Raw genomic sequence first — 11,694 nt, forward strand, 5'->3', positions numbered from 1 at the left:
ATCAGGCTTAGGTGATGTTGCAGGTGATCTACGATCTCCATATCCTGAAGCTTCGCCACCCAACACCGAGATAGGCGGAGAAATAATGTCTCCTGGCAAAAAAGGGTGATGAGGTCGTAGGAACCTCCGATTTCTCCATAGATGCGCCCCACTCCCAGTCTTCACGAGGTAATCCCTCCTCGTGCCAATTCCGACCACAACTCCTGGTTTATCCCATCGTTTTGTCTTAGGGTCCTGCAGATCCACGTACATACCAAGGTTCAGCTTAGAGAGTGGTCTAGCAGTGGCATCATATCGTTCCTTTGCCTGCTGCCGAAGGTACTTAGCCTTTATGTCACATTCGTCAGCTGTACGTTGCCATTCCTTTGCAAATGAACGATGATGAGCCGGAATCTTGGAACGCAAAGGATGTCCAAACAAGATTTGCGCTGGAGATCTACCGTCCGCCCGTGGAGTATTCCTGAGCTCAAGAAGCCCTCGTGCGAACTTATCCTCATCCAGCTTGCTATTTCTTGTGGTTGTCAAAATAAACTTCTTGATGATCTTCACGGTAGCTTCGGCATGACCATTTGCTTTTGGATTATAGGGCGATGTCACGCGGTGTTCCACCCCCCATCGAGCAAGGAAACGCCGCAATGTTGATGAAGCGAACTGCAGTCCTCCATCCGTTTTCAGTACTACAGGCACACCTGTGTCTGAAAATATTGGCCTCAACAAACTAACTAGTTGAGCTGCAGAAGTTGATCCATTGCACGAAGATACATACGGCCAACCTGATAGGCGATCAATGTACACAAGAAATGTCTTGCCAGAGATATGAAAATAATCAGCAGACACGGACTCAAATACTCGACTTGGCAAGTCTTCCTGCATCAAAGGCTCATTCTGCTGACTTGGTAACAGCTCTCGGCAACGAGAACAAGACTTCACTGTATTCTCAACGTCCCTGTCAATCCCTGGCCAGTATACAGTCTGGCGTGCTCGACGCTTGGTGCGGTCCACTCCTTGGTGAGCATCATGTAGACACTGCAAAGTTTCGCTACGCAGGCTGCGAGGTATGAGAAGTCTAGGTCCATAAACTATCAAACCATCATCCACGGCCAGCATGTCCCGAATTCCCCAGTATGCTCGCAACTCTTCTGGTAAGCTATGCTTATGATCTGGAAATCCTTTCATTACTACATCTCCTAATGACTGATATTCACCATCATGTGCAGAAGCATCACGAATCTTATCCAGCGTCTGGTCCCGTAGAGGAGCTAACCTTATGCCCTCCTCACAAGTAGCTAGTAAAGACGATACAACAGCAGCATGCAATGGATCTGCATCATCCAGCACATCATTGTCCTCAACAAGGCTCTGAACTGGTGAACGAGAGAGTGCATCCGGCATGCTGTGACATTTCCCACTTTGCCACCTTGCAGCAAAAGTAAATCTGCAGAGTTTCATTCTCATACGCTGCAATCGAGGATTTTTGTATTTCTCCAAGAGTTTTGAATTAAGAATAGGAACAAGTGGTCGATGGTCTACTACCAGTCAAATAAGGCAAACCAGCCAAATAAACACTGCATTTCCTCACTGCCCAAAGTACAGCAGCCATCTCAACCTCAATTACGGCATACCTAGTTTCTGCATCCGTTAAAAACCTGGATCCACACTGGATGAGCTTCCAAGCCTCTCCATGTTGTTGCAGCAAAACAAACCCCATACCATGCAACTTGGATGCGTCAGTTTGAAGCATAGTAGGTAAAGATGCATCAAAATGAGCTAAAACAGGAGGAGCTATGAGTGCTTCTTTAGTTTTCTCGAAAGCCACGTCATGCTGAGGGGTCCAGCACCACTCATTCCGAGGTTTAAGCAGTCCCTGAGTGGCTGTGCAGCAGCTGCAATCGCAGAAGAAAAGCTCCCAAGCTGATTGGTTAACCAACCCATGAATGACCTAAGATCAGTGATATTTTGTGGCTTTGGAAATTCAGCTATAGCTCTCACCTTCCGAGAATCTACACTATAACCTTCATGATTTATACTGTAACCACAAAATTCAACATTAGGTTGAGCAAATAAAATTTTGTCAGGATTTAAGGTCATTCCAAATTTGTCACATTTTTGCACAAGTGTGATCACATGGGCTAAGTGGTCACGGTAACTAGAATCATACACCAAAATATCATCAACAATTTTGACAGTACGTGGAATATCTCCCAAAGCTTGATCTCCTCGACGATTGTACTCATCTCCAGATGATATAAGCCCCATTACGGCTCGTTTGAATTTGTAACGTCCCCAAGGTGTGATGAAGCAAGTAAGATCCTGATCTTCTTCAGCAATTTTGATTTGGAAGTATCCCATCTTCGCATCCAAAGTAGTGAACCACCTGGCTCCAGCATCCATTGACTATATAGCATCATGAGGGGATCGAACTGGATATGTAGGTCTGCGCACATAGCGGTTAAGTTTTGTAAGGTCCACACACAACCGCACACCACCCATCTTCTTTGCAATAGGGACCATCGGATGACACCATTCGGTGGGGGGTAATCAACCTCACCAATGATATCCTTAGCAAGCAAGTCTATTCTAGCTGAGCTTTAATATCCGATCTCCAACAATACGGAATGGTGCGTGGTGCGGTCACTGCAAAAGGACGCGCATCTGCTGACAGCTGAATCCTCATAGGACCTCCCTGCATTTCCCTTAGAGTAGCTGAAGCATCAAATACATGAGGATAAGCAGAAATGATGGAAGCTGCATGTTCTGCACGCTCTGCTTCTGTAGGGTCTCTGCTGTATGGCCATCTTGGCAATGCCACTGGTACAGACACCAAACTGCTGGTACTTGCAGACTGCACAACATCCTGTGTGTTAGAAGTCACTTGTGGCTCCAAAACCTTCTTGGTTCTTGATGCTATATGTGGTTGCGACACTGAACATGTAACATGCTGTATTTGCGCTGGAAAATTTTCTGGTAATATTCCCAGTGCTACACAATCAAACCAGCTCAGAAGTGCACTTTCACTTCCTTGACGACTGACACAGCTGTTGTCGTATTACGATTCCCCAAAGTTAAAAAAGCCTCAAAAGTACCCATGTTAGTGAGAGGTTGACGATCTGCTGCAATAAGACCACCCATAATGATCGGCTCCAGTGAACTCTCATGAATTCCAAGAGATATAGCGTTCTCAAGTCCTATCACAGTTGTCTCTGCTCCAGAGTCAGGTGTCCACATAACTGAACTTGATCCTTTGGGGTGAGTGGTACTGATGCAAATCTGAGGGGTTGGACGTGATGACGCACAGTTGCTGTAAATATCTCCAATGACACGATATAGATTCTGCTTTGAAGGCTTGAACGTGCTTTGATTATTAGTTTTCTTCTTCTGAGGAGACAGTGGCTGTCCCTTTGACCTGCACACCACTGCAAAGTGACCTTTCTTACCACATTGTTTGCAGTCCCTGTTTAGAGCCTTGCATGCCCTCTTATCACGATGGCGCTCACCTCCGCACCTAAAGCACTGCTGCTTTAAATGGGCTGCCTTCTGACCTTGCTTGTATTGGGACACTCTTGAAACATTATACTTTTCACTGCCCCGAATAACAGCACGACTGGCATTTGCATTTTCCGATGCTCTGCAAATATCAATAGCCATCTGCAAAGTGAGCTTCTTTTCTTCTAACATACGTTTCAAAGCCTCTTCATCTCTTCATAGTCTGCTGTCCATGCAGGTTTCACAAAAATCACAGAAAGAAGCAATCTCTTTAATGCCGCACAAAAAATCATCGAAGGTCTCGTGCAACTCCTGGACTCTTGTATGAAAGTCGCGTCGGTCCACGATGACATTCCTTTGGTTGCGCAAGTGCAACTCCATGGCATCCAATATAGTCTTCAAGTCCGCTCCATCATCCAGTGAGAGACCATATCTCAAAGTGCGGGTCCAATCATCGTCTAGCACGGAAATCAATGCTGACCGCTGCTCAGCAAGAGAGAGAGATGACATTCTTGTCAACACTGCATGTCCCTCATACTTGTGACGCCACGAACCAAACTCTTTAAGAGATACAGAAGACGACAAGTGTGGTGCAGGAACTGCTCTTGCCTGAGACTGATTCCTATGATGTCCCGAGGTACCAGCAAAACCCTCTAGAATTGCGGTTAAACGTTCTTCCCTTTTCGTAGCTGCTTCTTGGGCATGATGAGCCATCTCTGCTTGCCTTGCCACAAGTGCTGCCAGTTGTTCGATTTGCTTCTCCATCGTGTACGGGTACTAAAGATTTAACACTGTACTTCTTGAACGACAGTAGACAGCATAAACGAAACCAATCACTGCGCCATGTTGGATTTCTGTTTCATGGCAGGGCAAGAAAGAACACAGAATTTGTTGTTTCATATATTTTGTAAACTTAACTGTATGGCAGCTTAACAGAAACTAAATATACATTGTAGATTTCAGTAAAAGGTAAACAGTAATAATTACAATACTCAACAGTTTGAGTAAAAGGTACAATTATAATAAATACATTGTTACGTACAAATACAGTATGTAGTTATACAACTAATTACACCAAAGTGTAGTTAGCAATCTCACAGCTCACTGGAGAGTTACTTCTCCCTTTAGATAATTCCTTGGTAAATATTAGTACCAGGTCCATTGAATCAATGAAAATTAGATCGTAAAAAAACCACTAGAGAAAAAGTCTTGAAATTATAAAAACAATTCAGGAAAGATCTTAGATTCGTCCCAAAAACAAGAATTATTAAAAATATTTAAAACACTAAAAAAAACTGATATCTCCATAAAAAATTTATAACTTTAAATTTATGATATCTACACAATCTTAAGTGTAAAACAGTAAAAAATAAAAGAGATACATAAAAATACTTGTAGGACATTAATTTGTTGAAATTTCAGTCCGCGACCGAATGTAGAAAACTAACCTTTGGCATGTGTTCCATCAAACCGACCATCTGTATTCAACATGTTGGTGACGTGCGCGCGCGCGTGTGTGTAGCAAGTTAAAGATGAATGTTTATGACAGGTTTTACTGCAGTGTGGAAGTACACTGATTCTATATACAAACTGTCAATCCATCTTTTAAAAGAACCAACTCCCCTTCTCCATAACTAACTCCTTTTCCAGGACAGACTCTTCCTTTTTCCGGAACAATCCGTTCTTTTCCAGGACCACCCCTCCTTTTCCAGGACCTCCCTTCCTTTTCCAGGACCCACCCCTTCTTTTCAGGATCCATCCTTCCTTTTCCTTGACCTACCCCTCCATTTAAATGACCTACCCCACATTTTCCAGGACCCATCACATCTTTTCCAGGATCTACCCCTCCTTTTCCAAGACCAACCCTTCCTTCTCTAGAGCCCATCCCTCTTTTTCCAAGCTTCCTTGCGCAATTCATAACCTTTCCGAAATTCATAACCCTTCCACATGGCTGCTAAATCAGACGGAGCTCTTCTCCTGGGTGCCTCGTTGTTGTCAGCAATAAAACCCGACCTACCCTCATCTGAAACTGCTGACAGCATGTCCACCGCCTTCCATACTGGATTTTATTAAAACCCCCACTCCCTCCTCCCTCTCTCCTACCATCCCCTTCCTAACCCACATCCCCTCCCGCCTTCGTCTTGGGGCGGAAATATTGAGGAAAAAAAAGGGATGCCTCGCTTTATATTAAAGGATACTGGATCGATGGGGAGGCCGTCTTTTTGGAGTAAATATGAAAATATTGACAAAATGAAAATATTCTCTCGATTATAGTCATGACAGTTTCTGTCAGATATAATTATTATATAATAATATCTATATATATATATATATATATATATATATATATATATACATATATATATCATATATATATTAATAATACTATGATATGTATGTATATATAGATGAAAGTTTGGGTGACATTTACATTTAAGATTTAATTATTCATAATCTGAGGGCAGACAGGCCAATTAGGGTCAGACATACGCCAGTGTCTGAGAATGAAAAATTATATTACTTTCCCTTTTCTGTTTTAGGATGAAGATTCCCATATACATTATCCTTCACCCCTCTGAGAATTCCCTCCCATATATACATATATTAGCTTCTGCGCCCTCATTGTAGCCCAGGTAGGTACATTGCAAATCGTCCCTCTCAGGATACCAGATTAATTACCCGATCTCACCCCAACGAGGGATAGATATCTAATGAACTGCTCATTCTCTTAAGGGTAAACATGAATCAGTTTTATACAAGGAGAGAGAGAGAGAGAGAGAGAGAGAGAGAGAGAGAGAGAGAGAGAGAGAGAGAGAGAGAGAGAATCTGAAAAAATATGCAAACAAAATGCCATCATATAATGATCAAAGTGTCATTAAGCTGACAAATAATAAGAGCTAACGATCCTCTTGATAAAAAAAAAGATGTCAGTGATGATGAAAAGATTCTATTTTTTATAGAAAGGAAAATAATCGAAAGAAAACTAGAATCATCGTGACTTTTCTCTTCCTGATGGGCAATATACAGGAGATATGAAAGATAAACAAAAGTTGTTTGTTTAGGAGGAAAAAGCAAATTTATGGCCCCAATCACCACAAAAACGAGGTAGAGCAATGGAACACATAATTTATCTGATGGGTAAACAAAATCCTAATGGCTTCGAACACATTATGTTCGAGTTAATTAATTAAAAAACAATAAAACATTGTAAAGTAGAAGACATCGGAGCTAGCATATAATAAGCATCAGTCTCTGCTCAGATTTAATTTACGAATGTCATCAATATTAATAAAATCTGCAAATTTTATCCGCCTCAAATACCGGTCATTTCGCTGTCTGGATTCTCACGCATGCGCACAAGACACCGCCGAATTCGAAGAGATTCGGGGGAGAGAAATCTCGCTCAATGAAGAGAGACGGTGACAGGTCTCGATGAGAGAAGAGAAATGATGCAGTCTGGAATTCTGTTTCAACTTCAAGTCAATAAAAAAACATTTACGTTGAAAATATGTTTTCTTTTTCTAGAATCTATTGACAGAATGATCGACTTCATAAATCCCCCCCTCCAGAGTGTTCAGTCTGAAACACTTACGTCAATAATAAGATTCTGATGGAGCGTCAGTCATTTTGACTCTTGCTTCAGTTTTGGGAAGCTTCTGTCGGGACAGAAAGCTGCAAATAGAAGAATAATATGAGGCTGCTTGAGTCTCTCTCTCTCTCTCTCTCTCTCTCTCTCTCTCTCTCTCTCTCTGTGTGTGTGTGTGTGTGTGAGTAAATAACCCGTGAAAATATAAAAACAGGTCAGGGGTCACAGGCCGCCAATCAGGGCTCAGTGGACAGCCCTCTTTAGCATCTGTCATAAATCACTGACGACAGAGAGGAGGTTTAGAGAGAGGGTTACTGAGGGGTGGGGGGGAGGTAGGGTTTGTATGGCAGCTAAGGGAGTGGGAGGGAGGGAGTGGGTGTTAATTATAGAGGTGGTTCACGGTGGGGAAAGGGAAACGTGGGGTGGGGGGCGGTCGTGGAAAGAGATCGTGCAGTGGAAGAGAAAGGGGGTTATGGAACAGCAAAGGTGGTTTCATAGTGTTTAAAGGATAAACACAGGATTTATTTATTTTCCTTTTACTTGCTCGTTTATTCAATCTATTTAGTCTCCTTTGTATATCTGTTAAAGTTACTTTCACGATTTTATTTCGAAAGGAGGCAACTTTGAGAAGCTCATTCCCAACATCAATGCCCCTTCAACTTAGTTAATAATAATAATAATAATAATAAAATAATAATAATAATAATAATAATAATAATAATAATAATAATAATAATAATAATAATAATAATAACAATCCCTGGCTTTCTTACACTTGAACTATCAAAGTATAATCTTTAAGAACTAAAAATATATTTCAGTAGCCTCATTATACAAAGCCAAGCAGGTCCGGGGGGAGAGAGAGAGAGAGAGGAATATCTGGTGGATTCAAATTGGTAAACTCACGCAAAGCCAATTTGTCACCGAAATTGCAGCGGCTCTTGACCTAATCTTGTCTCTGGACATAAAAGTGACCTCCTCAGACCCTGAAGTTTCCAAGATGGTCACAACGACGACCATCACGTGCTTCTCATTCAGCTACTGAAGTGGAATAAAAAAATGGCTGTTTTTACTTTTCCCAGACGAAAGAATTTACTGGATTTTAAGAGAATTGCTCTAAATATAGTAAACTGTTTTAGAGTTCTCTAGACATTTATTTTTCGTGGGTCCTCTTCGCTTTCCCCAAGGTCACCTCAGGTCACCCACCTCCCCGCCCTTCCCCCATCTCTCTGAAGGGAATCCAGAAGGCCTCAGTTCCCTAGGGAGGATTTAAGGAAACTGAACTATATTCGTGACAGAATTTTTTTTTTTTTTTTTTTTTTTTTTTTTATTTATCAGAAACTCTAGTTTCTGGGGAAGGACATTTTCTTGTACTCGTCTACGGATACATGACAATATTCATATTTCATAAGTTATGTACACTTATAATAATATCTAAATAATACACATAAATGTTCAAAACCTATATAAGTGAAATTATGTATTCCTATGTATAATGTTTGCAGTGTTCATATACATTAACAAATCTTAGCTATCATTGACTTGTAAGAGGAGTAATGACAATAATAATTTTTTTTATTTTTTCATATTTTCCAATATAAGTATTAAAATAACTTTGCGCTTGCAATCTCATAGTATGGTATGTGGCCTCAAAATTTCTCTCTCTCTCTCTCTCTCCCTCTCTCTCTCTCTCTCTCTCTCCTCTCTCTCTGTTGTAACAGTCGCCTATGTAAGGATGATCACTTTCCCCTTTTTCTTTGCTAAAAACTTAATGAAAAAAAATAAAGATCGAATTTCCAGAGGATGGAAATTGTTCGAAGACCTAAAAGAGGCTTTTTACTTACCCTTTTGATAGAGAGAGAGAGAGAGAGAGAGAGAGAGAGAGAGAGAGAGAGAGAGAGCGCAATGTTTGAAACACGCATGCGTATAGAAACTCCTATACTAGATTTCCTAAAAGAAACCTGGGGTAAATAATTAAACAAGAACAAAGATTTCTGCCCTTAAGTAGAAAAAATTTTCCCATCAGCTGTGAAAAAAAAAAAAAATTCCACCTGACATAAAAAAAACTTTTGTTCGTAGATATATAAATATAAAAAAGGGGGAGGCGGGAGGAGAAGGGGGTACTCAGAATAAATTCAATTTTGAGGACCGAATGTCGTACAATTGAGAAAGAAGAAGAGAAGGCTTCTTCCTCCCATAAAATCTGGTTGGAATTTCCATCGCTCGTTGTTCTCGCCTCTCTTCAATACAAAAGTCAGCTTTTCCCAGGAAATATATTGAAAATGAATGAAGTGCACGTTTACAGATCCACAAGGATAAACAAAATGGAATTGAAAAGATCTTTTATAATTGCCACATAAGACTGTAGCACTGCATCAATACGAGGTGAAATTTAACTATTCAAGATAAAAGCAAAATTGATTGCAATCAACCTAACAGTTTCAAAGCCACGTAATTGCTGAAAAAACTGGAGAGAGAGAGAGAGAGAGAGAGAGAGAGAGAGAGAGAGAGAGAGAGAGAGAACTAAAATAATCTGGCTAAAATCACTCCACGAGTCCAGTAAACCTCAGTAATTTAAGCAACACAAAAACATTTTAATTGGACTGCAATTATTGTTTCACTTGAAAAAACTCCTTAACTTAAAAGAAAACCAAACTTGACATATCCATAAAATGTCCACGCTTGGGTAAAAAAGGAAGGGTCAGTGGTATGGTTACGTGGAGTCTCTTCTCTCTCTCTCCTATCTCGGTTAGGCTGTTAATACTCAGCCCTGATGAAGAACTCGCAAAAAGGAGGAACTCGTTGTTTTACAATATGTAAAAAAGGAAGGGATTTAAAATGAAATATTATAAATATTTATTTCTTTACTTAACTAAACGTAAATGATAACGCTATAACTATATGACTGTAGTTACCATGATTTCTAAATAATGATATTTTGGCTAACAACAAAAATAAACCATAGGAAAATAACCCATGCGACTATAAACATGTAAAGAAAGGATTTCCTGAACTAAAAGTATATAATTTGCGAAGAGAAAAAAAAAAACTAATATTATTATGCATCTTCTAATTAATTAATAGACCAATAAAAATCCCATTAATGATACCATGTCAATTTGTGCATAATGAGGCCCAATCCTCAGTTTGTGGGTAATAAACATCCTTTATGAATGGTATAAATCTCCAGTAATAATGCACCACTAATTTCTCTCTCATCTATGCTATTTCATTCTTCGTGTCAACCTCACATAAGGTAAAAATCATATACAGTTTATTTTTTTTATTTTTTTATTTTTTTTTTTTTTGCCGCAGACAGCAAAGCAACATGAACGACTACATTATTTCCGATCATTCCTTAAAACCTCAAACTTGCTCCCGCCCACCTCTTGAACTTCATCACAAAAATAGTGAACAAGGGCTCTCCCGTCCTCCTCATACTTGAAGATCACCTGGGAACCGTTTCTTATGAAACTGAGGAGAGATGTTGATTTTCACGAGGAATACTAGAGAAGGCGGTTACTAAGTGGACAGGAAGACCTTTAATATTAGTGTCCATCAGGGCAGCTTGGTACCTCGAAATTTCAAAGGTCTGGGATTAGTTGTGTCTGGGAGTTATGAAAAATGACAAGGAAATGGATGGAAATACACGAATAATACACAAACCAATCTAAACATAATGGCTCTCTCTCTCTCTCTCTCTCTCATATTTTTAATGGTAACATAAGTAGGTAATATTTACTGAAGTTCAATGTTTTTCAGAAGTAATGCGTAAAATGACAAATTTTTTAAAACAATTGACTAGATATATTTAAGGTTTAATGAACAGTTATTCTCCTCAGATAGGTACTCCCTCCTCTGATTCCTAGGAATGACAAAATGCTTGTTGACAAGATATATATATATATATATATATATATATATATATATATATATATATATTATATATATCATCTATTTATTTATTTACATTTATATTTGAAGTCCTTACCACAATATGCCACGATAACTCCACGAAAGAGAACATACCTGAAATAAAAAAGGAAAAAACACCATTAGAAAAAAAAAAGATATGACCTCATACTACATAAATTGTTATGCTCTATCTTTTATCTTGTTATTTTTTGCTTTCATTGTTGTCTTAAAGTTGCCTTTGCCTTTGCTCGGAAATAACTAAGAAAAGGGAAAGCTGAAAATAACCTCTTCTCTTCACTCCAAAACAAAGGAGAGAGAGAGAGAGAGAGAGAGAGAGAGAGAGAGAGATATGCAAATAATTTGGAACAGTACATTAACTCTTGCATGCTGTGGCGTGTTTGGTCTGTTGTGTGTGTGCGAAGAGAGAGAGAGAGAGAGAGAGAGAGAGAGAGAGAGAGAGAGAGAGAGAGAGAGAGAGAGTTCCCAAAGACAATCGGCTACAACCGACAAATTCATCGATATTTTTTTCGACAAAACTTTTAACTTTTAATTTAAACCGACATCCAGGTTCTATGTATTTAGAAAAAAACTTGTATACGTCAGTATCACACATACAAACAGACACACAAACAAAAACAGAAAATCAATACAAAGCAAAAAGCCTGGGATTCATATCACGTAAGAAGCGATTCCTGATAAATATTCCATTA

At 39.6% G+C, this 11,694-nt stretch overlaps 1 protein-coding gene across 1 annotated transcript in view; it reads right to left on the reverse strand.

Moving 5' to 3' along the window:
- LOC135199019 (uncharacterized protein K02A2.6-like) overlaps window positions 1-1,392 on the reverse strand; it is a 1,494-nt gene extending 102 nt beyond the window's left edge. Inside the window, exon 1 of the mRNA XM_064226935.1 lies at window positions 1-1,392. This exon is cut by the window's left edge and continues 102 nt beyond it. Coding sequence (XP_064083005.1) covers window positions 1-1,392 — 1,392 coding nt within the window.
- Between the last annotated feature and the right edge of the window lie 10,302 nt (window positions 1,393-11,694).

The sequence above is a fragment of the Macrobrachium nipponense genome, chromosome 25, assembly GCF_015104395.2.
Source record: "Macrobrachium nipponense isolate FS-2020 chromosome 25, ASM1510439v2, whole genome shotgun sequence".
Classification (NCBI taxonomy): domain Eukaryota; kingdom Metazoa; phylum Arthropoda; class Malacostraca; order Decapoda; family Palaemonidae; genus Macrobrachium; species Macrobrachium nipponense.